At 42.4% G+C, this 25,961-nt stretch overlaps 1 protein-coding gene across 5 annotated transcripts in view; it reads right to left on the reverse strand.

Annotated features, from left to right (window-relative positions):
• eya1 (EYA transcriptional coactivator and phosphatase 1) overlaps positions 1–25,961 on the reverse strand; it is a 64,984-nt gene that overhangs the window by 17,132 nt on the left and 21,891 nt on the right. For 2 of the 5 annotated variants that reach the window (XM_069703691.1, XM_069703692.1), the window contains exons 3-12: positions 16,401–16,528; positions 15,747–15,812; positions 14,210–14,287; positions 11,888–11,954; positions 11,361–11,506; positions 10,326–10,448; positions 5,790–5,872; positions 5,022–5,214; positions 4,207–4,349; positions 3,393–3,476 (exon numbers count right to left, since the gene is read on the reverse strand). In XM_069703691.1, coding sequence (XP_069559792.1) covers positions 3,393–3,476; positions 4,207–4,349; positions 5,022–5,214; positions 5,790–5,872; positions 10,326–10,448; positions 11,361–11,506; positions 11,888–11,954; positions 14,210–14,287; positions 15,747–15,812; positions 16,401–16,524 — 1,107 coding nt within the window. In that variant the 5' untranslated portion in view covers positions 16,525–16,528. Of the gene's footprint in view, positions 1–3,392; positions 3,477–4,206; positions 4,350–5,021; positions 5,215–5,789; positions 5,873–10,325; positions 10,449–11,360; positions 11,507–11,887; positions 11,955–14,209; positions 14,288–15,746; positions 15,813–16,400; positions 16,529–22,566; positions 22,835–24,541; positions 24,829–25,961 lie in introns of those variants that run through there. The other 3 variants (XM_069703693.1, XM_069703690.1, XM_069703695.1) reach the window with 3 other exon arrangements.

Consider the following 25,961-nt stretch of genomic DNA (forward strand, 5'->3'; position numbering starts at 1 on the left):
TTGAAAGTTTCAGCCTCTGTTTACGACCCTCTGAAAGGGACCAGAATAGTCATCAGAAATGCTACAGACTTGAATGAATGCAGTAAAAGCATGTCTCTTCTCAGGAGGGACGGTCGATTTAGAAGATCTGGGGTCACCGTCTCATCGTAAATGGTCCATTCTCCACATACTTGTGCTGACGCATCATCTGATTGCTCTCTAGGTGATATAACACTATTCTCCCTCAAGTTTGTTCAGATAATTGACAGCCACTCTGCGAGTCATTGCAAAATAATTGCAAATATAAAAAATGTACGCTTGAAGATCCATGCATCAGGAACAACTGCACATTTATTCTTAAATCATGATCTCTGTCAGTAATGTGACACGTGCTGTGATGGTGATATGGTCGCACTGTCTGTAAGATAATACCTCGAGAGGAGTGAACGACACTGTAAATAGTTAATGAGCCTGTGCCAATGTGTGCGATTTTCCCTTTAAAAAGATAATGACTCGGCAAAAAGTCTTCAGCGCATTTTCCCATACACATTTGAACCTTGTGTAATTATAATTCCCATATTTCTAAATTAGTTTAAACTAATTTTCTTTAGTCTTTAGAAATTCCACTTGCCCATATCATTATTAAGGTTATGATTCTAATTGGTGATATGTGCTTTCAGTCTTTTTTGTTTACGCACAATTTGAATTCCTTTTATATCTTTAAATCTCTAATCAGCAAAATTGTCTTGAGGATGAAGAAAGACAATAGCTGGCTGTGGAGGAGGTTTTTTCTGCAGCTGGGTGAGACCTGTATTAAAGACAGACCGGGCAGCACCAGGAGCAGGGATTACAGAGTTAAACCACCTAAAGACACACCTGAGCTTTCAGCTGATTAGCTGTCACATCCCACAATGCTTATGTTTTCACTGAAATGACAGAGTACAAACCACACAAGTAGAACTCAATCCCCACTTCTCAAGGCTTTCTCTTTCCTCTTAACCTCCCAGTTTGAATCAATCTTTCAGTAAGAATTCATCAAAAATAATTAGTCTCCTACATCAGCAGGCAACCAGCTTGCTCTTCCAAACCTCTGGCGCTGTTGGGTGATTTAGCGTTATGGACTGGTTCGGTGGGAAAAATGCTGCGTTCTCTGGAGGCAAGTGAATCCTTTCCAATTAAATCTAAACAATCAGTCAGCGAGGGAGTTAAGAATACAAGCAGGCCAGAAGGCCAAAGTGCTGCTGCTGTCATTGCTCCAGCACCACCTGTCCTGAGATGTCAGTGCCTCCAGGGGGGGGCGCCAAGTCACCCCCCCCTTCCCCTTCCTCTGAGCCCCTTACCAATAACACCCTCCCCCTCCCCCCACCCCCACCCTCCCATCCCCACCCACTTTAAGCTCTAGCTCTGGCCAACCCAATAGCAGCACAGCTGGCCTCAGCCATCAGCTTTATGGGGGTGAGCTGCCTTGATGCCAATTAAAAGAGCTGATAAGAACAGCAGTGTGTTTATGTGTGTATGAGGGAGAGGGGGAGAAAAAAAAAAGAGTCAGGGAGAGTGGGTGGGAGGTCACAGTGAGCGAGAGAAAGTGTGGATGTGCGTTAACTCAGTTACACATCTATTTATAGTAGGCTCAGAGCAGCGAAGAGGGAAAACTGTTTTGTAACTTTTTGTTTGTGCCACTAAGACAGCGATGACATGAATCACAGAGAGGAGGGAGGAGGGGGGGGGCATGTGGGTGTGTGTGTGTGGAGGGGTGGCTGTGGTGGATGTTGGTCTGCTTCACTTTCTTTTCTGAGGTCGTTTACAGATCTGCATTTCTGATAGGTTTTGATGTAGTGTGCTTTGTGGTTGCTTTGAGGGGGCATGTCTCTTTCTTACAATATTGCTTTCTTGTGATGGCAGGTTGGAGCACAACGGAAGAAGAAACTTTGGTTAAAAAAAAAAAGAAGGAAAAAAAAGCTGAGTAAAATAGGCGGAGGAGGAGGAAAAACAGGGAACAAAAGAGAGAACGGAGAGTGAGAGGGAATGTAGTGGCTGTCGCATCCTATATGAGCTCTGATGAAACGGGCCCTTATGGAGTCAGGAGTGTTTCCTGTTTCAGAGGAGCTCACTGGAGACCCTGTGGGGTGTGTGTGTGTGTGTGTGTGTGTGTGTGTGTGTGTGTGTGTGTGTGTGTGTGTGTGTGTGTGTGTGTGTGTGTGTGTGTGTGTGTGTGTGTGCGCGGTGTGAGAAACCCTCACCACGGAGCCGTGGCTCCCTAAGCCTCGGCTCTCTCTTTACCCAGCATGCAGGGCTGAGAATAAAGTAAATAAACAGTGGAGGGTCGTGGGGCAGCCCTCTTTCACCCCAAAAACAAAACACTGCCCCCATCAAACACCGCCTCATACCAGAACAAAGGCACAGAGCATGGGCCGCAGACGCTAAGCTCTCTGACACATGAGGAGCAATATGTCATTTTCGACTTCAAAACCAGACACATCTGCAGCCAAAACAACTGGTGATTAGAAATGCTGCACTCAGACAAAGTCAAAGAAAATGAAGATTACTTTATGAATTTGCAAAGAACTGACATCAAGGTTTTGTCATTTTTGTTCATGTGCAGGACATCTAAATGGAAAAGGCAGAGTGGATGATGCCTTTTGAAGGCTATATAAAACCTATGACCTCAACAAAACCCTGAGAATAAAATGCTGCGTTATTTCCCAAATTGTTTGTTTTGAACGTTTAAATTTAGAGAAGCAATTTAAATGAAACAACAAATAGCAAAGCCTGGAAAAGTAAACTCTTCATCTTATGAGCACACACAGTGACATGGGATAAAAAAAATGACCTTCCACTACAATAATAACATATGTTTGTTAGGATTTATATATACATATGTATTATATTTAATTTTGAGTGTCCTAATTACGGCATGTTCAAGAGAATCTCTGTGTTCTAGTTTGGGTTTTGACTGAGTTACATGCAGTGGACTCGGTCTCCTGTCAGGGTCTCCGGGGAGATCCCTGCCTGAAAAGGATGGATTGAGAAGCACTTAATTAAACTAACAATGTGGCATTTCTGAGGGAGAAAGGAACACTCAAGATGTGTCAATAGACATCCAGAGTGCAACTGTTGTGAGCCCCTACAGCCGAGCCCCAACCAGCCCTGCATAGCTCCAACAGCTGCAAAGAGCAGTCAAATACTTGCCAGGCCTCATTGGACCTATTAAAAAAAAAGAAACAATTATCTGTACATTGAGTTCTGCTCTATCTTTTCATTATGCACTTAAAGTGAAGTGAAATATATCCTCTGCTCAATGGCTATTACCCCACTCTGATTCCTTTTTCTTTCTTTTTTTCTCCTCTCCTTTTAATATTTATGTGTTTTGCTGATAAAGTGCGCTGCTACTGCCACAGTCTGATGTCACTCACCCGTCCATATCTGTTGGCATAAGAACCCGTGAGCAAGGAATGGAAAACGATGATTGTTTCATCCAGGTCCCAGATGAAAACTCGCTGGAGAGATGGGGGACGGACGAGGGAAGGAAGAAACACAGGAAAACAGAGAAGAAAAAAAAGACGCAAAATCAATGGTGCACTTTGTAGGGCTGCAAGGTGATCCTCCTGGTCAATAGGCCAGGAGCGTGTATTTGTGGGCCACAGGGACCAGCATCCATTTGCTTGAGTTGGTCACCGCAACACTTCTCTCGTCACCCCGCCACACACTTTCCAGCCCTTGCCCTTTACATTAAAGTAATCAATAGTGACAAACTAATTAAGTAGATATGTTAACATGCCATGATGTCAGAGCTATAATGGCGGCTATTATCCTGGTTCAAATTAATAACGTATTAATGAAGAGCCCTCGGAATTATGAGGGGTATATTTTGACATATGGTCACTATCATAGCGGGCATTAGTACCATTGTTAGTCACAGCCGGTGAGCAGCCTTCAATGACGAGAATGTATATATTATTCACTTCAGTGATGACTCGTTTAACCGCACGCCTTATCGTTTATTTATAAGGTGTACACGAGAGGTATATATAAGATATGTGTTTAGTGATGAGTCATATATTCCACAATGCATTAATAATGCATTCATAGTTAAGGAATCAAGTCTTTAAGAATTAATGCCCACCGAGTGCTAAAGTTGGTGAGGCAGCCATATAGTAAACGGATTAGTGTCCATGTGCCTCAGACAGGGCGAGGCTGTCTGTCGCCAAGGTAGCGGGCTCACCCTACCTCAAGGTCAGAGTCGGGCGGCGGTGATGGGTTGTTGTTCCTTCTTCCACGGCCACGTGACTTTCCATCCGAGGCCCGGCGCAATCGATCTGAATCTGAATCTTTAATGGGGGTTGATGGACTGTGGATGGTACTGTACTCTCCTGAAAGGAAGGAAAGACGGAGGAAGGGGAGGATAAAAGGAGTGTTTTAGTGTATTATTCACTATGAGAAAAGATATTTGAGCGACCATTCATCTTGATGCTGGACAGACATCACCCTGCATGAGACTTTATTCAGAAGCAGATTATTCAAGCCTGCGGGCAACAAACGTCGTAAAACAGTTACAGAACAAATAAAAGATGCTGTGCTCCATATTGATTCAATAAACAAGATGGAACAGAGCGCATGTCAACTAAATAACAAAGATGTCATTTATCTATTTTGGACGACTGTTAAAGCTGTCTTTGGTGTTGATCAATGACAATTTCAAATTCGGTCATAAAACTTTGAGAGACTTATAAAGATGCAATCTCAATTGCCAGATGATGCATTAATGTCACATTAAATTATGGGAAATTCTACATCTGATTTCAGTTAGAACTTTTTTTCTTGCTCACCTCTCTGCAGTGCTCTAAATGTACTGGTTGAAATTGCTTGCTACTTGCAGTATATTGTGCAAGCAAAGATTTTTGGCATTAAGCTCATGCTCTGAGAGAAACGTCCAGCCTGTGTGAATGAGGGGGGGTTCAAGAGAAACATGGCTCTTAACAGGATCCAACTCCTGATATTCAGGTTACACAAGGAAGCCCGGCTGCCTGTGGTTTGATTCCTACCTGCGGGGTTTTCTGTGAGGGGTTGGCTGGTGATACCAGTGGGGGGCTCCTGGAGGGTGTAGGTGGTGGTGGTGGTGGTGGAGGGCGTGCTGGGGCTGGTGTTGTTACTTGTCATGTAGGGTGAAGTGTAGGGTGAGCTGTTGTAATACTGAGCGTACTGGCTCTGGCCAAAGGCTGGATAACTGGGGTAGTCCTGTGGAGAGAGACAAATGGGAAAAAGGTAGGTAACATTTAGATAAAGATAAAGCAAACAGAGAAAAAACAGGAGATAAAGGAACAGTAAGTAAAATGGGATGTTAGAGGGCAGATACTGATCAAAACAACAGAGGCTAAGCGAGACAAAAGGTAGCAGAGTCGGAGAAAATAAGCAGAAGGTTTGGCAGAGTAATCTGAGATATGCCATGCACCGGTGTTGCTACTCTACAGCGCAGATTCCAAAAAAATAAATGCAAACACATGTCTGTTCTATCCTACATCTGGACAACGATCTGTCTTGTTTTTTTTTTTTCTTCCTCTCCCTTTCCTCTGTGGCATAATACATATGTGTTGTAGGAGATACAAAAGATAATCCCGTGTACAAAGCTCTCGACATCGTGAGAGATTTATGTTTAAGCGTGCCATGGATGAAATGTAACATATTGAGTATTCATGCATCATAAAGATTCCCAAGGGTTCTGAGACAGCAAATCAAACATGAACTATAAACTGATAGCTGCATATTGATACCAGATTAGGAAGTAGAGTGATAAGGAAGAAGTGCACAGCTACCTGTTGTGTGCTGTTAAAACCAGTTGAGTTTGTCAGGGAGTTGTTTCCTGCGTACAATCCCGACGTTGTTGTGAAAGTACCACCTTCAGGAACAGAAATAAAAGAACTTTGGGTTATGTATAAACCGCGTTATATCAAAATACAAGTTCAAGTGGTGGAAAGCAGTGCAATGACACAAATAAAATGACACATTGGGGGGGAAAAAAGATTAGTCTCTTTTGAAACAACTATTTGAGGTGGTGAACAGAGGGAGGCCTCAGGGAGGGCTACTAACAGTGGCCTTATCTTTATCCCCTTCCTTCCTTATCAGTGATTGGATCAGGGCTGATGAATGATGGGGTGAGGGTGTAGGGGAGGGGGGGCAGAACCTGCTTCCATGCCCGCACAATGTGAGGAACACAAGAGACTGTTGTGTGTGAGCTACCGAAGGACGGCGTGGGTGGAAGCATGAGGATTGCTGGGGGAGTGTGTATGTGTGTGTGTGTGTGTGTGTGTGTGTGTGTGTGTGTGTGTGTGTGCGTGCGCGCGCGCTGGAAGCATTGTAGTGACACAGATGGAAATGAACGGAGGGCTGAGGTTGAAGTCAGTAGCAGTGGGAGGGTTTGCCTCAATGAATATGTATGCTCCTCTTTTCACTTGCTCAAAGGATGGTCCTCCTGAGTAATTAAATCATTCAAAAGGGTCGATAGCATCTAATGGCTTAATAATATACATGCCATGCCATGGTAAGCAGCAGCAGCCCTCTGGGGAACAACTTCTCTCCTCAGTGACTATCCACCTGCACTGTCATGTCAAGCCAGAGAGCAACAGGCAGAGCAGCTTAAAGGGGATCACAGACTGGCAGAGAGACTCATTCTTATTACAGTTATCATATTGTTCGATGATCTTTGAGATCAAAATTGCAAAAACTAAAACATTTTAATTTGGCATTTTGCATCTACCAATATGGATAAAGGTTACTTCAAATTTGCAACTCTTTAAATGACCAAACAATTCCATGTATCTCTTTGCCCAAAAAGCTGAACAGTTTTTAAGTGGACACACATGAATGTACATTCATTCAATAAAACTGAGTTATCCGTTAAAAGCATATGTAGTTCAGCAGGTTCCCATTTTTCTCCTGCCTGCAGCAGCGACCATGTTTATATAAAGAGGAGAACATTTGATCACAGAGTGCTGCCTGCAAACGCTCATGAGTTTAGGAGCGCGTATACAGGGAGCGCCTGACCTGATGTGGACACTTGGAATGCAAAGTATAAACATTGAATCCACTCAATTCACTGAGCGAGTCCAAAAAATGATTGAATTATATGATTATTTATACAGGTTACTATGCACATTATTCAGAATGCCAGTGCTATAACACTGCATGTAACCACATATATAATAGAATAAGAGTAATAGAGTTTTGATCACATTCTCGTACATTACATTTGAATGATTTAATTACAAATAGTATGAAAACACTCTGAACCAAGGTGTCTCCGTGGTTCATAGAACTTTTACAAATATGACCCCGGGGCTATATTACTCATACACAGACAGATTGGTTGTCCATACAGCCACAGGGGACATTAATGGGTCCTACTGTTGCATTCTTTAAACAGCTTCCTCACTTATCACCACCACGATCCTCTGATAGTCCAAAAAAAAAAAAAAAGTATCCCACAGCTTCAGTGAAAACGAGGTCGGAGATAAATTTACTGTTCCTAAATGAGGGCGTAATTACACCTTTGTTGTCAAAGACAAACAGAGCGAGCTCCTTTCATCCTCTGGTCATTGGCCCCATCAGGAGGGCCCTCCCACACCGTGACAAACGTGAAGCAGCTTTCAGAAAAGGGTGAATGATTGGGGGAGTTTGTGGGTGTGGGTAAGGGGGTAGTGCACATGTGTGTGTGTGTGTGTGTGTGTGTGTGTGTGTGTGTGTGGGGGGGTAGGGAAGGGGGTCATGAAAGGTAGAAAAAGAGAAGTGAAGTGTTTGGCCTTGTCCGTTAGTTAGCCTGCACTGTGGCTAAACGAGAGAAACAAACACTTCACAAGCTCCATAAAGGACCAGGATCCACTAATTGTTTGTGCCTTTTCTCTTTACCTCCAGCATTTCCAACAAGTTTTTCATCCTGCCTTTTACCAATAATTTTCATCACAAATGTTGCCACTGTTGTTTTGTTTAATATTTCAAGGCCAACGGGGGGGGGGGGTACAACTTTTTGTGTACCCTGCAGAAAGTTCAACATCAAGTGAAAGTCCAACAGAACAATGAGGCAGACGCAAGAAGGAGCGAGGCTGGAAAGGACAACAAATTAGCCTAATGCACAGTTCAAACAGTCATAAAAGCTCTCCCTGGCAGGGTTTGAGGGTTGCTCTGTGGAGAACAAGGAGCCACATAAAAGCTGAGGGGACCCTTGCTAGCCCGGTGAGAACGAGCCCATGCTGTTGGGAGTGGTGGGGCTGGTTAAAGTAGGGGGAGAAAGAGGGGGTCTCGGTTCCCCGGGGGGCATGTTTTCTCTCCCTCCCCCTGTCCTGCTCCAGTTAGTTCACTCACTCAAGATCAGACATCATCCCTCCCTCCTCTCCTCCCTCCCTCCTGCTCCACAATTGGAAGTCCATTTGCTTTGCTTGATCAGTCCCCTTGCCATGGGCTATGTCTATCATCAGTGCACAATATTTGTAGCAGAAGTTTGTATGCCCCACTTGGGAATAGGCTATCAAGTCCAGATGGGGCTCTCCTTAAAAAAAAAAAAAAGCAGCCAAGGCTTCAGCTTCTTCAGCTTGCACTGCCATTGGGACAGAATGCTGGAATCCAATTATTCACCTAATTAGCATCTGCTCAGTCCAACCATCAGAAGAGCAATGTCTCCATCTCTTCACACACCTCTTGTGTTTTAGCCTTTTCTTGACAATCCACCAGGCTCCCTACATAAAGTGCCACGAGGGATCGCAAAACAGAAAACCGCCTTTGTCCCCTTTATGATTTGGTGCCATGACTTTAGCGCCCACACAAAGCTCCATGTCCACGGACATGAAAGCAAGCAGCAAAAACATTAATTCAATCGTCCTCTGCCTTGACAGCTGGCCACAGGCTGGTGGCAGGGACGCCGACAAGGAGGGGAGTATCAGATGTGGAAAAAAAAAAAAAAAAAAAAAAAAAAAGAGCCTTTGGTTGGGACACCCAGGCCCGAGGCACATCGCCCAGGCAGATCAATAGGCCAGAACCAGTAATGATGATGGTGTGGCGGGGGGCCAGAGCCACAGTTACAGAGCACAGGGCAAGAATAGTGGTCAATCTGTCATCTACCAATGCACTTAATGCTAACATGGAGCATCCGATAGCCGGAGATATCAGGAGAGAGAGAGAGAGAGGGAGGGAGAGACAGAGAGAGACGTAGGGAAAAAGAAAGGCAGAGTAAGAGCATAATACTTAGAAGATGAATGGGCACATAATACTGTCATCGTGAGTTAAACCACTGAGGGCAGGATAGCAGCTCGTGCATTCTGCCGCAAATGCTCTGGCTCTTGTTCCCTTTCTCTCTCTCTGTCGCTCTCTCTTTCTCTGCCTCTCCTTTTTCAGGTGCTCGCCTGCATGCTGCAAAACTCTGACTGTGGCCAACTGTATTTGGTTAAGAGGCGTGGAAATGAGGCTTCCCCGAGCCACATCTGCTGCTGAGCTGGCGTTATTTATTGTGAGACGCTCTGGAGGCTTTTCAGCAACATGTGGAGATATTTCAACTGTCACACTTCAGATATTACAGGGGAGAGCTCAGAGACGGCGCTAGCTGCTGGCTAAGTGTCCTTTTCTGGTGCAGGTGGTACAGCGAGAGAGTAATACAAGCACCACACTGGGCATAAGGCCTGATCTACATGTATACTGACTGTATAACTAGACCGAAAGAGCATAGAAGGGGGAGTGCAGGGCGCAACAACTCATCTTTATCGGTTTCAAGGCCATAAATCTCGATGGTCTCAGCTCTTAAACAACTACAAATATGATCACAGGGAGAGAAAAAAAACACAAAGGCTGGGGAGCGACGTTGCTGGTGCCTCTTAAGTGCCTGCCATTTTTCCATCTGTGTTGATTCTTTTAAGAGGAGACGAGAGGGAGGCAGTCGTTGTGGCTGCACACAACACTGCCGGGATGCAACCATCGTCTGGGGTGAGGGCGAGGTCTGCGTAGTGAATCAGTCTGGCTCTGCATGCTATGACTTTAGGGACGGAGGCCAATTTCTCTCATCTTTTTTTCAAAACAGCACAATAAACCTTATTTGGATGGGCTTAATAGTGAATGAGTATTTTGGCAAAGAACTGTTACAGATACGCAAAGAAGACAAACTAAACTAAACAGGAAAAAACTGCAACTGTGTTTTTAGATTGCCGGTTGAAACAAGATCTGCTCTTTATAAACTCGTCATAATGTAAGACATTTCCCCTATTTTGTATGCTGCCAGTAATGAATTGCATCTCATACTGCAGTTTAACACCATGCAGACGTCCCGACATACTTCTGAGAAGGCACAGAGAGAAAGATAAAGATGTCCTCACCCTGCATCTGGTAACTGTAGGGGGCCTGTCCTGTCTGTGGCGTGGTGAAGCCGGAGCTGTAGCTTAGGAAGCCCGTCTGTCCCGGGGACTGGGACTGGCTCAGACCCCCCTCCGTCTTTATGCCTGCCCACAATGGACCTAAATCAGTTAGTGACACCAGATCGGTTTGATGCACAGACAACAGTCAACACAGGTTTAAATTACACTGGACACAGCAGAGGGACACCGCCTCTGTCTGTTAGCATAACACACTAATCACAATGGATGAGCAGTGATTACCTGATGACTGATTTTCACTACCATCATTGTTTAGAAATATAATCCTTCACTGGGTTCTATGACACTGCAAAGGAGTTGACTACTTGGCTGTAAAACCAAAAAACATGTTTGGACTATGATTGTTTGATGTTATGATAATAATAATAATAATAGTAAGTATTACGATCATTATCATCTAATATAGGTCATATGTGTGAAAAGATGCACAACTAGTAAAACATTCTGCTTGTGATTGTGAGCTGCACCGACCACTGACTTGGCTGAATCAGTCACAATGTAGTTTCTATGCAACGGTAAGTTGCAGGACTCCATTCAAATAAACAGTGTAAATTCCTCCACATATTGGACAGTCTTCTGGGGTCAAAACACTCCAAAGACTTTGGACAAATAAAGCCTACAGTGAGCCATGTACTCCGTGCTTTCTCTTGCAACGCCAGAGGAAACCAGTTTTTGTTTTCAGATTTATATCACTAATCTTTCTGATCTATCTGAACAGCTTGACAAGCAAATTCTCTTTTATTGCACTGAGGAAGAATATGCAGGCACTAAACAACAACTCAGCATCTCTGCTGCTTTTGGTGTACTGGAGGAATTGTGGGAACACGGTTTGGTCTGAGCAAGGTCTTGGTCCTGACCTTCAGGATGGGAAAAAATATTTCGTTGTACATTTCTCATTCTCTGCATGGATACAAGTTCAAGAATATTATCAACCGACCCTTTTCAGGAAGGGGAGGTTATGATTTGTGTGAATCTTACCGTAAGCTTGGATGCCATAAGACTGGCCAGGCTGAGGGTAGCTAGCATAAGCTGCGGCCTGCTGCATTCCTGTGGTGTACTGTGTCTGTCCATACGCAGCCATATTTTGGGATGAAGGGGTAGGAAGAATATGCGGATATGTTCTGCTATTTGAGAGAAGAAACACAAAACAAAAGTGAGAAAGGAAGGCAGGAAGAAAGAGGACCATGTTTTACCCCCAAAACCATAACACCAACTTTGCAAACTGACAAATTCCTTGTGATTCCTTATGTCCTTGTGCTACTTCATTCTAAACACTCACAGGAGCCGTAAGACGGATAGCATCGCACGGCCCATATACATCGCGAAAGAACAATAAATGGCAAAGGACATTTTTGCAAGATAATAATTACAACACATTTCAGAGAGCGCAAGCTGCAGACATCCAGGCAAACAAAGCCAGTCAGAAAAGCCCAATCTAGCAGAAGGATCTAATTAAAGAAGTCGGATGCTGCTTATTTTTTATAGAAAAATAAAAGAAACCTTACTTGGAAGGGTAAATCTGTGGAGAGAACTGGTGAGTTTGTCTTGGGCTGAAGCCACTGGTTCCAATAGCTGAGGAGAGTTAAAAAGAAAAGAGGCAAGCACATATTTAAACATGAAGAAATAAGGTAAATATTATCTTTTGCCAACAGAACTTCTGGATTCCAAGGAAACAGTAATTACATTGCATTACTCTGTTTATTTTGCTAACCTTATTTAAGGTTGAAAACCGGAGAGCAATAATGAAGTCAAATAATCAGGTAAGAACATCAGGTTCTTCTGCTGACCCACGTATCTCTGAGATACTTGTGGGCTGCCATGACAACCGCTGGTGTAAACACAGACACGATGGTCTGAACCAGTCTCGGCCTGTGGCTTCAGCTGCTTTGGGCCTTTCGAGCCACAACCACATTGGAAGTGACATCACTGATTGCAGGTAATGAGCGCTACTGCATAATAATTCCCTCATTAAGAGTAGGACTGTGGTTCAGCCACAGAGAACTCAAACAAGTACACTTGTTTTAAATCCGCAGTAAGAATTGTATAACACACAAAATTGTTTCAATTAAATATAATCTTGCTCGCAGAAAAATATGGATTCATTTTGATGTTTTAATAATGTTACTTGCAGGCTTCAGTTCAATAATTAAAATCACCAATTTTAGAAAAAAAAAGTCAAATAAATATAATCTGAACAAAATCCTAAATACCAAACACACAAGCGAGCCAGTATGCAAAATGTCAGCTAAAGTATTTACAGCTGCATTTCAAAAGAAATACCATTATTATTTTTAATTTGCATGAAGAGTATGCATAATTTATTTAAATTATATAAAAAAATAGCAAATCATTTTTTTTTTAATATATTTTGAGTTTGATAAAACAGGCTATAATTTATAAACTTCACACAACAATTCTGAAAAGAACAATTTCAGTTTTTATATTTAACAGCGGCAGAGTGGCACAGTTTAGAAACATCTGTCTAATTGGTCGTGACATGTAAAATAAGGGATTTGGTTGCGGGGGGAGCGCTAACTGTATGTAACTGTATGCCGTAACCCCTCACACACGTTATTAATATTGAACACTTTTCCCACATCAGCAGCACCTGCCGCTGGACAAAACTTGCTCTTCTGAACAGAGCTTTGGGTTTCCCCACGGAGGATATGGGGTATGAGATTACTAAATTTCATTAATACTGTCAGAGACAAAAGTCATACCGTGATTTATGCGCTTCTAGCGTCAAGTATCAAGTACTTAGTTTAAATAGTTAAGGAAATACAGGGAAATTAGCAGCAAGCTAATACCATGCACTGTTGGCTGTGGTGCTTTTAATACATGTTTATGGGAAGTGTGACATAGTGCTGCAGGTTGATATGGACACCGCTGAAGGTGGAAAAAAGAAATAAGCAAAAAATTATCACATTAGGGACAATTTCTATTACGATTCCTACAATGCTCATTATACTCTGTGGCCTTGGTTTTATTTAGCAAAGGGTTTAGGTGTGTGTGTGTGTGTGTGTGTGTGTGTGTGTGTGTGTGTGTGTGTGTGTGTGTGTGTCTGTGATGTTTCCTTGATGAAAGGAAGGTGTGAAAACCCTGGCTCTAACAGGGCGATAGGGTAACAGCCCGTGGAGACTGGGGGCCACTGGGACGCTGTGTCACTCCACTGGACAGACAGGCTCAGTGCATTACATGTCATAATTCAGTCCTCATTGACATGGGAACCAGCAGAGTGCGCGCACACACACACACACACACACACACACACACACACACACACACACACACACACACACACACACACACACACACACACACACACACACACACACACACACACACACACATGTAAGCAAGCACAGCATATAAATATGCTGACAAAGTTTAGGTAGAGTCTCGTTTTCACACACACGCACACACACACACACGCACGCACGCGCACGCACACACACACACACACACACACACACTATATTGCCGTTTTAGCTGCAGGGACACTCCCTGGAGCCCGGCTTATCAGTCACCCATCTCTGGGCTCATCTCATCATCTAATCAGTTCTGCAGCTGTGTGTGTGTGTGTGTGTGTGTGTGTGTGTGTGTGTGTGTGTGTGTGTGTGTGTGTGTGTGTGTGTGTGTGTGTGTGTGTGTGTGTGTGTGTGTGTGTGTGTGTGTGTCTCTCTCTCTCTCTTTCTCTCTCTCACACACACACACACACACACACACACACACACACACACACACACACACACACACACACACACACACACACACACACACACACACACACACACACACACACACACACACCAGTCGTCCCCTCTCACCTGATCCTGAGAAGCTGTCTAGAGAAGTGTCTGCTACTGAGGTGGCGATTTCACTGTTGCTCATTGGCTCTGTTTTAACTGCAAACAAAGAAATGACACAGTCACCAAAAAGCCCAAAATCAGTCAGGAAAAAATACAAAGGAAAAAAAGATCAAACCAATTACATGTCAAACTGAATCAAACTTCTAGATTTTTACAGTCTCAAAATGCAAACCTATTATTTATTTTTTTAATTACAGTAAAAAGTTACTCAGTATAAAATTTTAAAAAAGGAGGCAGGAGCGAGTAGTCAAACAACTTTTCAACAGTATTTAAAAAAAAAGGTCAGCAACATTTTTATGTATAATAAATATTGCACATACAATTTTTTGCTGGTTCAAATAGTTTTCATATATTTATTTATCATCTATTTCTTTTTGATAGGATATAGCTAATGTTAGATATTTATCTTCATCACTTTATCTTTACACTTGAAGAAAGCATATTGCATTTAGAAATGTCCTTAACAAACATACCATGTAAAGCTGAGGAATTTCACTCGAAACTGCACTTCAATTACTTTGAAATAGCACAATTAAATCAATCTTGAATTTGACAGAGCATTATCAAAAAAACAACTTGAGTTTCTCATTTTATTATTTCAATAAAATGAGAAATTATCAGTACTTATAATGAGATAAAAAAAAAAATTTTTAAAAATCATTCCAGTAGATGTGTGTTAAAGTCACTGATAAAAAAAAAGAGCTTGGTACAGTTGAAATGTCGAAGGAAATATATGGTGTATAAAATCTATTTAAGAGTGTAGCGAACGCTGTTTGACCTTGACTCCATTATACAGCTCGGCGATAGATTTGCAAAGACAATTTCACAGCTATCTGACAGCTCAGGAAACTTTGAAATCAATCCATTTCACTTCAGGCGGGCTGAAGGATTCTTTTTCTCTTTTTTTTTTTTTCCTTTGGCAAAACAAATTGACAATGTGGGCAAGGGAGTCATGCTCAGTGGAATCCCTCATGGTTGAAGAAGCCATTTGCTGTCATGTTTTACATGTTTCCGCTATGCTCTCTCGGTGCAGAAACACATGTTGACGAGGAGTAATTCTTTTGAACAACACACCGATGAAAATATAGTGGTAAAGTGCATGCATAAACTAACACACACTCGGGTCACAGAACACACAATAACTACTGTATTCAGGAAACGACAGGGAACATCCAAATGAAAACAAAATGCTCGGTATGCAAGTTCACAATCTGACAAATCAATAACAAGGAACTCAAGTCCAGTTGGTGTCAAACCATGCTTGAAACATAACGCCACAAAAATAAATACCAACGAGTTTCTGAATGAAAGGCACAATAGTTGAGGCAGTTTTGTAATTTTGCAGCTGATAAACTGTATTTATGGGAGATTTTAAAGAATACAAATGTATTTTTGAGTAGAAGTATAAAAAGTCAACTACAAAAGAGTGCTTCCAGTTGAGTTGGGGAAAGCACCAAATATTGTCCTTTCATCGTGTCACTAAGAGAAGACAAACCTGCAGCGGACTGTGAGTTAGAACCTAACAACCAGTCTGCAGTGGTAAGCATTGTGATGTTATCACCTATGGGAAAGAAAGAATGGCAAAGGGACACATGACAGTCTACATCATGACTACGGGCCCAGTGTCATGAATATACCAAAAAAAAAAAAAAAACTAGCTCGAAGCAAAGATTAACCTGACGATGACGTGACAAAGGGGTGTTTTTAATAACTTGTTGGTTTGTGACATGAGCATGACTGCTTCACTAGACAAAGGCTCGGATTTAAAGCGCAGGTGAATCACCTGAGTAAATAACTATGTACAGTAGAAGCCGCATGCAAAGCTCCATCATTTCCATGCTGTGGGCTTTGAATAATTACATGGTTACTTAAATAAACAGCTAATAGTTGCCGAATAAGATACAAATGATAAGGCAGCTAAAAGTCTGTAAATTATTAAAATAATCTACACGGCAAACCAGCAACTAGAAAACGGATTGTTTTGCTGTTTAAAACCATATAACGGAACAAAGTATTGCTTATTCACCCAAATGTTTTGTAGAATTCTACGCAACAACACTTGCACTAGCTTTTTTTGATTTACTGCTTCGCTGAAATACTTTTGGAATAGCAAACAAGACAAAGAAACCAAAGAGCACTGCACACATACCTTCAGTGCCATTGGGTGTCATGGAATTGTTACTGATGTGCGAGTTGTCGAGGTTGGGACCATTAGGAGATTCACTGCTTCCACTTACTCGGCTGTGAGGACTGGCTAGATCCTGCATTTCCATAGACCTGACGAAACACACACACACACGCACACACGCACACGCACACATGCACAAATCAAATTACACACATCACTCTGGTTTCAGGGAAGGCACGGCGCTATGATACACAATGGACAATACAGTACGGATAGTACTAAAATGACAAAGACACATGGAACTAAAAAGAAATATATACATATATTACAAAGTATTCTTTCAAAAGGAATTTAAAATATGTATATACGAGGCAGGTTTTCTCATGCTACCTTGCATGTGTTATTTCCTACTGAACGTATTTATTTTTTATGCAATGCCAAACGACACGGAAGAAATTTCACACATGAAAACGAAAGAAATATGTGACACACACAAACACAAACATTGACCCACATTCACAGTGTGGAACTGCAAGCTGCACAATGAATAGTAAACATTTTGACGAGATAGTTTCAGATTTCTCTTATCACAACAATCTCACAGCTACTCATAGTTTTACATGATGTGAACACAAAATGTTTACTGTCAATTTAGTCTGACGGGTCTTGAAACAAAAATGGCCTTAAGTGTATATTGTTTTGTGCGGTAATGAAGACTGTTAACAGATGTTTGCCGGTTTGAGGCAATAGTTAATGTGCCTGTTAAAAGTGCAGCACTCTGGCTGATTATAAGAAGCTATGCCTCAGTGATGGGCAGATGAGAAGCTCATGAGGCATGTGTTTGCTCTGGCAAGCTCCTTAATTGTTTCGGTGTTTATACAAAAGACCACGCCACTAAAAACATTATTCTATCTTCTCATTTGTGTGCTCGGAGGATTTAATCGAGTGTAGACAATGGAGGAGAAAGAAGGCACGAGTGATTTGAAAAGTACGGCCACAAACTCTACACACCCATTTGTCTCTGCCACCGTTCTCATTGCAATAGTGAGATAATGAAATTAGGATAAAATGTTGTGTGCATTAAACTGCCATTTTCAATTATATTTCAGGGTTCTGGGTATCTCTGCTATCGATAAACATTGGCCTATACACAAGGCCACAAAGATAAATGCTCAAGTAACTCTGAGTAGTCTGAGTGATATCAGATGCCACGAAAAAAACTGAATTATGAGCTAAAAAGATTAAATTATGATATGCATTCACTGAATTTAAGATGATATTATGTTGTTATGATATTATGATACTTGGTATTATAGCCTGGCAAATGTAGTCCTTTCTTGTGGTTCAAATCGAAGTTATTGATGAAAAACAAATATATTCTTATACATTATATTACACAACAAAAAGAGCAAGAGACAAGTAGTGAAAAATGAGCGACAAGGGAAAAAAAAAAAAAAAAGAGGACTACAGAAGGCCAAGTCAATCTTCTTCACACGTGCTCCAGTAATGGAAGCTGCATTGTCTTTTTCCCAAAGGTATATTAATTTACCCCTCCCCTAAAAATATCGCACCCTGCGAGCATACAACACTTGAGGGTGATCCAGAATAAACTAACCGTATTTCTTGCACACACTACTTAAAACTGTTTCCTCCTTTTTCGCCCAAAACTTTTTTTGTTGCCATTAACTGAATGCCTAAAAGACCTTCGCTATCTCCAATCAGACAGAACAATAAGGTCAGAAATGTTGACAGTTGTTCAGCAGAGTCTCTAAGGCGATCTCTGATGCCACACAGAGAGCTTGACGTCTCTGATGTTGCTGGCACTGGCACAACTGTGCTCTTACCTGGACCTAGATGTGCTTTGAGTCCTCTCAAACCACACTCCCTGTCTATATTCTGCCTCCACCTGCCCCAGCAGAAACAAAGTCACTCCTTGTTATTGCAGCTCGATGTCACAGTCCGGAGCCATCCATGACACAAAAAGGCTTGTCTGAGAAAACATTATTGTTATTCTGGAGCAGAAAGGGAAGAGAGGGCTAGCTGGGGAACAGAGGCTCACATTGTCTCCTCTGTGAGCCGCAGCCGTGCTCCGCTGTTGTTTCCTCCTCCAGGTCCTCCCTCCTCCCTGAGCAAGGGGAGCACGGCCAAATGACGGAAAGGTGATTCATCATTGGTCTACGACAGCTGCAAACTGGATTAGCCCTCCCCCAATCAACATGCAAAGCGGCTTAGCCAAGGTAAGCAGGAAGGGGTGGGGGTGGGGGTGGGGGGTGTTGGGGTGTGTGTGTGTGGGGGGGGGGGTTGAGAGAGTGAAGGTAGGCACAGGGGTGCGGGGTTGGGGGTGGAGGGGGCTGAGAGGCAGCAGGGGGTGGGAGCGCCTGCCTACTTTCCTGCTTGAGGTAGCCTGCTCCTGGACGGAAGATGGGACTTGTTGAGCGGAGGCAAGTCGAGCGTGACACCCCTAGCATCCTCAGCAGATCTTTCATCTGCAATTGACACTATCTGAAATTTATCAGCACTCCTCCTCCAGGCATACTGACAGGTCCTAATGACCATCAGGGCTGCTTCCCGCAGGCCTGCCCCAGCCTGGGGCCACTGCTCGGTACGAAAATACGCAACTCCCCAACTTCACGGTCTACTCACAATGGAGAGCAATATATACACTCTCACACACACACACACACATACACATGATATAAATCCTTTCCTTCTCCGTGGCAACACAAAAGCTCATGCTTATGTCTTTTTCTTTAGCACACAAAGACACATAACTCATGGCTGTATGTCTACATGTGTCCACACACACACACACACACACACACACACACACACACACACACACACACACACACACACACACACACACACACACACACACACACACACACACACACTCGTGCACAGGGCACTTCAGAGGCCCCCAGATCAGTGGTGCAAATGCAGACACACAGACACACACATCTCACACACACACAGGGCACTTTAGAGGCCCCCAGATCAGTGGTGCATCTCAGACAATGAAGGAGACTGGAAACAAGAACATGGAGAGCATATGGAGCCACATATGTTTCCTATGACGCTACGAATGCCTCTATTACTCTCCTTTAGCTGACAGTTACATTTTGCTGTCCACTCCCGCTCCGCTTGTCTCTCTGCAAACATCAAGCAAAGCCATATACTTACGTGGCTATAACACTATATTAGACCTGACTCTAGCCCACCATGGGAATAGAGGGTCCAAAAAAGGTCAAAGGTATTCATTTGGTCAGGAAAAAAGACATATAAAGTCCTTTTCTTTTTTTTCTTTTCAAAAAATCCTGGCATAATTTTTTAATGGCTGACTGTTTACATGAGCCAGGGTAACCTGAGCTCCATGTCTTAAGTTTTTTTTTTTTCTTCTTTTTTTCTCAACAGACTCTTCACACCAAGGCAAAGCCTTCATGAATACCATTCTAGCTTTACAATTTGCCTTCTCTCCCACTGCTTATGGTACAGCCATCTTGGCAAAAAAAAATAACCATTATATGTCTCACTTTAAAAGCCATGAACAACAGCAGTTCCTCCTCCTGGTATTTCCTCACACTGAAATATGCAGAGGGGACAAAAGAGACACAAGTTTTGCCACATTGCATTAAAGGCAATCACAGAGTTGGAGGGGGGGGGAGTTGTGGGGAGAGTGTGTTGTGGTACGTTGATGTTGATGTGGTGTGTGTGTGTGTGTGTGTGTGTGTGTGTGTGTGTGTGTGTGTGTGTGTGTGTGTGTGTGTGTGTGTGTGTGTGTGTGTGTGTGTGTGTGTGTGTGTGTGTGTGTGTGTGTGGTGGCTGGCTGGCTTCTCTGCTCAGCAGTGCAGGCCAATAAAGCCATTACCATGCTGGTGTCTCAGCCTCTGCCAGCAGGTGAAAGCAGCCAGGTGAAGACAGAGAGGGTGAGCAAGGAACATACGAGGAGACAGGAGGGAGGGGACGGGATTTAAAAGCCAAAACAAGCCTTTCTTCTTCACCGTTAAATATTTATCGTTTAAAAAAAAAAAAAAAAAAAAAAAAAATGGGGGGGGGGGGGTTGCATCCAGCATCTTTGATGTGCTTTCTTACTTCAACCTGAACTGCCAGGTCTTTGAAGCTAACAAGAACAAAGCCAGGCTAGATGAAGTGCTGCAAGTGTCATCAAGAGAGAGAACAAAAACAAAAAAAGTAGAAGAAGTGCCAGAACACGCTCCGTTCATGGCTGTTTGCGGGCCTATTTGTTTCACTTCACTTATTTCAAGACCTGCATTTCCAAAAGGTAAATATAGGCCCAGCCCAGCTTTTAGCATAGATCTCTCAGCATGCAGGGTGTCTGACCTGCCACAAAAAACCCGCTTCTTCTCCTCCGCTACGCATACCTGTGTTCCTACAGGAGTGTTGGGTCGCCTGTATTTCACATGGACGCTGTAGTTTCAAAATTCTAAATGTTGTGATCAGCTGGAAAGTATTTTGCAAACAGAAATCAAGCAGAAGATATCTTTTTGTTTTCGTTTTACTTATTTCCATTCTCTGCTCCATTTGTAATCTTTAATGCATATTCATTTTACAGTGTATAATCTACATAAACCATGTGTTGTGTGTTACAACTTCTGAGAAACAATGCTTTAATCAAACTTTAAAACAACTAATCCCCACTTAAGCTGGTCAGCTGAATCCACATGGTGGCCCAGGAAAAATAAATCCACTCGCAAAGAATGTAGATGCAGACAACAATTGGACACAGATGTGAGTGGAATTAGGCACAGTTTACAAAATGCTACACTTCACTTGTGTCTCTATACGTGGCCAGAAAAATGACGGCTGCCAACAAACGCAACATTAAGTAGACTGGTGTCTTTTTCTGGTGTCTTCTCAAAAGTTAAGCACCCTGTACAACTGCAGCATTTTATATATATATATATATATATATATATATATATATATATATATAAATATATATATACATATATAAAATTGGTTGACATTTGAAATTACATGGTGGTGCAATTTACTTTTATGATTTTTTATTTTTTTTATTTCACAAGTAAAAAGTTGATCTGTTAGTTTTAATTATTTTTGGACTTTAACACTAGAGCACTTATAAAAACACACATCTGAACAAAATTATTTTTTTTAAGATAAATACATAAAACATTACTTTTTGTTTTATTGCTTTTGTATTTATTTGTATACAAAACCCACGGTGGGATATTCAACACATTTAGCACACTGCAAAAAATTGGACTCGTGGCGACAACTTATTGAAGCACATGGTGCTTCACACACAATTTAAAATTTTGTACTTGTCTGTAATTGAAAGCACAATTATTAACAGATGGGCTGTTTGTTGATGTGCAATTTGTCTCTCTCATTTGGTTCAATCTGACATCGTGCTCCAGCCATTCACTCAATAGCTACATTAAATCTGTTAATACTGTGCTCTTCAACCTTCAAAATTATTTCCAGAAGGCCACTTTGCCTTTGAGGGGCCATCAAACAAGATTTAAGGTGGACATTTTATCACAACCTGTCTACCACCGTGACCACTGCAGAGCGAGAGAAGCTTTACAAGAAAAAAGATGAAAGGAAGTTCAGGGACAAATCTTAATGATTATATCACTTTAATGCTTGCCACTTGTTATTTTAATTCGCTTGAATCTGACATTTGATCTGTTACATTGATGAAATTATCATCTGTGCAGGAGACAAAGTAGACAAAAATCAAAAATTGTATTCTTCATATTAACACCGCAAAGGGTTACAAAATAGTTTTAAATCGTTTTTGGTTTTTTTGCTGTTTAAAAAAATGTAAATCATTCGATTTTATGTGATCTGTACCGAGATAGATTCCTCTCGAGGTGCATTTGTAAAGCAATTATCTCTTTAAAACGCATTTATCTGTTTAGACCTACATGTGAGCAGCTTCCTTATTATCGTGCACAACGTAAACATTTTTGCCATTTACAAACAAACACACAAATGGGTATTAGTGATTGAGGACCTGTAATGGCAATCATCAGAAAGCTCCGAAAAAGCTCACAAAGCTCATTTCCTGCTCTTTCAGCCACATATTTCAGATCCAAACAGTGGCGTGTTAACAAAACAACACCCCACAGTATTTAGTAAACAACTCCTGCCCACTAATCGCCCACTACGAGCTACTTAATAGGAGGTCCCCTATTACCTTCTTCCTTCGCCAGTGCTCTCTCTCTCCACCTCTCCATCTTCCTCACTAATAGCCGAGTGAAGCTGGATCAATTAGCCCTCTGTGTCTTTCACCGTTTTCAATCTCCAAAGCCTCCGAAAGGGCTCGGCCCGGCTAGACACATCCATGCGGAAGACATCAGTCCTTGGGCAAACAATGCCACCGTCACCGCCGACCACTCCTGCTTGTACACACTGCTGCACACGCATGCAGCGCTGCAGCCAGGCAGAGAGACCCTGATCTCTCCCTGTGTAAAGCAAATACACAGTGTAAACAGCCCCAAATCAGCCTGCTCATGATCTGTTAATTGAATAAATAAGGTTATTGTGTGTGTGTGAATGGCTGCAGCAGGCGAACACACACACACACACACACACACACACACACACACACACACACACACACACACACACACACACACACACACACACACACACACACACACACACACAGAGTCATGTTTGTCCACATAGAGCTGAGGCCACTTTGCAGGCAGTCTGGCATCATAACCTGTCTATTCCCTCTCTTTCATCAACACACACCTTTCTAAACACCAAACAGGGCAGGCGTTTGAAAATGACAGGAATTACAGGATGAAGAGGGAAAGAGGGGGAAAAAAAAAAAAAGGACAATTTCACAAAGATGAAATGTCCTTCACACACACACACACACACACACACACACACACACACACACACACACACACACACACACACACACACACACAATAATTCCCTGACTTGTGATGTAAGCCTGTGATCAGACGCTGAACATTAAACCAGAACATCCTTCAATTAGAGAGGCTATGATTACAGCGGGTGAGTCATCTTCACTACACGTGAAATACTGGCGAGCGGAGACGCAGCACGGCCGGGAGTCGAGGCCTGTCGTCTTGGTCAGACGCTGCAGAGCCTCTCAGGTCTCCTTGCGGCATTCCTGGCCTCAGCAGATGGCATTAGATGTCAGCTGCTTTAACTGTGTTGGTTTTGTTTGTTCTGCCAGTAGAAAAGGAACTACTGCAGAGTCCGGCATGTTTTCTTTCCCTGATCAAAAATGTAAACTGGGCAAAAAACAATCCCATTTTTCAAAGACAAATTTTGATATATTTACAATGGTTATGATTATTTGTGATGGCAGTAAAGATGTGGGTTCTTTTGCAGGTACAATTTTTTTTTTTTTTTTTTTTTTTAAATTACAAGTCATTAACATTTTCAGAGAAATTATTTTTAAACTGCGAATTGTTATCAATGAGTATATGATAATATTTTACTGCACGATATTTATATTTACAAATGAATATTTTTTGTAAACAGAGTTGACTGGAAATGAATAAACCTATTTACACTGCATTTACTATAAATACAGAACAAAAGTTTAGGATGTTTTAACACCCATCACGTATATGATTGTTTTTTTAATCGTATCATATAACATTTTTATACTGACTTCTTTATTGGGATATGAGCTGCTTTTACTTGACCTTAATTTATAAATAAAAATTACTTCATCATCATCAATGATTTGCAGCTGCCACGTAAAGATTATAGCCTCCTTCTTGAGTTTATTTACAATTTATTGTGAATTTTTGAACAGTTCCAAAGTATTCTTTTTTTTTTTTAAATAACAGAGATGCAGTAAATGTGCTGTTTTAAACCTCAACAATTAATGACAAGATTAGGCCAGAAATGTATTTGTTACTCCTAATCCTGTTGACATAAATGCTCTAATTGAGAATTACGTGCTAAATTAAATGCTGATACAAGTTCATGAAATATAAGAGATAAATCCACACACACACACACACACACACACACACACACACACACACACACACACACACACACACACACACACACACACACACACACACACACAGAAACACTCAAAAATCCAACAAATCAAGAGAAGGCAGTTAGTATGTCAAACATCATGTAGAAACGAAAGTCATACTCACTACAATTATGGTTGAATCCCTGTGTGTTTATCCCTTCTTATATTTCTTTTTTTTTTGTTTTTCTTTTTAAATCTTCTAGAGAAAGATCGTTCAGTCCAGCAGAACGGACAGCAAAACTTTCTAAAACGGCTCTCAGGTGTTGTAGGATCTGTAGCACAATAGATGTAAACTACAAGACTACTTTTTTCTTTTTCATTTTAGGTGTTGGAACCCATGGAGCCCCGCGCCGTATCTCAGGAGACTCAGTCCTATTGAGAAAGAGAGTTGTCCGATTACTGCTTCAGGCAGTGACTAGTGAGTGTCTGAGGAAGAGGGGAAAAAAAGAGAGAGAGAGAGAGTGAGAGAGCGAGGGAGGAGGGAGAGAGGGAGGAAGGAGGGAGCGAGGGGGGGGTCGGTTGGGAGGGGGAGGGGGGCGCGGGGAGGGAGGGAGAAAGGCAGTGAATGAGGGAGGGAGAGGGAGAGGGAGGCTGCTGCCGTTTTGAAAAAGCAGAAAAGTTGCTCGGTGCTCTCACAGGAAGACTTTGGGTCTGGAGGAGGCACCGGGGAGTTGTGCCTCACACCAGCTCCCCATATGTCATTCACTCGCAGCTTTAAGCAATAGAGTCCTCTCCAGATTGTATCAGCGGAGACTAAGACAATGAAATGGTAGATCTCTCCACTGGAACACCAGGCTCCGCGCACACACACCCCGAGGGCTCACGCTTATCCCCCCCCACCCACCCCCCACCCCCTCACTTCTCTCTTGGTTTTGTTACGCTCCTCTTTTTGCACCACAAACCGCCGGTTTATTTTGTTGTTTTCTTTTAGGTGGGTGCTCTTGCGAGTCTCGGGTCATTTCTGGATTTCTCTCCGTCGTGGACGGACTTCAGAGCGTAAACAAGGGGTTAGGTCATTAGCTTAGGTGATGGGGAGCTAAAGGTTTAACAGCGGCCCGAGAGGCTTGGCTCGGCTCTGTCCGTCTCCACAGCGCTCTAGTGGAAGTCCTCCGTCAACACATACACACAGCGTCTGTGTGCGAGGTAATGACTGCCTTCTGTCTGCTCCAGGTTATTATTTCAACTGGGCAACGCTGCAACACAAGGCCATGCTGCTACTGATGAGCTCGAACTGGTGATTTACTCAAGCTGGTGATGAGGCTTGTACAGATTTTACCTCAATATGTCCCGATGTTCTTTTCAAGAATATCAATCCTGGTTGAGACATCAATGAGCCGTTTCAAATTTGTTTAATTTCCACATCATAAAACTGTGGGTGAAATACCAACAGTAATTCTGACAAATGATTACCAAGGAAGAGGAAATCATACATTTGCTACGGTAAAGAGGTGGTGAGAGAGACAGAACACCCACAGCTAGAAGAACAGTGTGCTGTGCTGGTGGTTGAGCAACGTATCGTGCTACTTACAGATCTCTGTCACCTA

This window comes from Brachyistius frenatus, unplaced genomic scaffold, assembly GCF_029030835.1.
Source record: "Brachyistius frenatus isolate BFR_SWC_R1_liver_20210118 unplaced genomic scaffold, ASM2903083v1 Contig_47, whole genome shotgun sequence".
NCBI classification, from domain to species: Eukaryota; Metazoa; Chordata; class Actinopteri; family Embiotocidae; genus Brachyistius; species Brachyistius frenatus.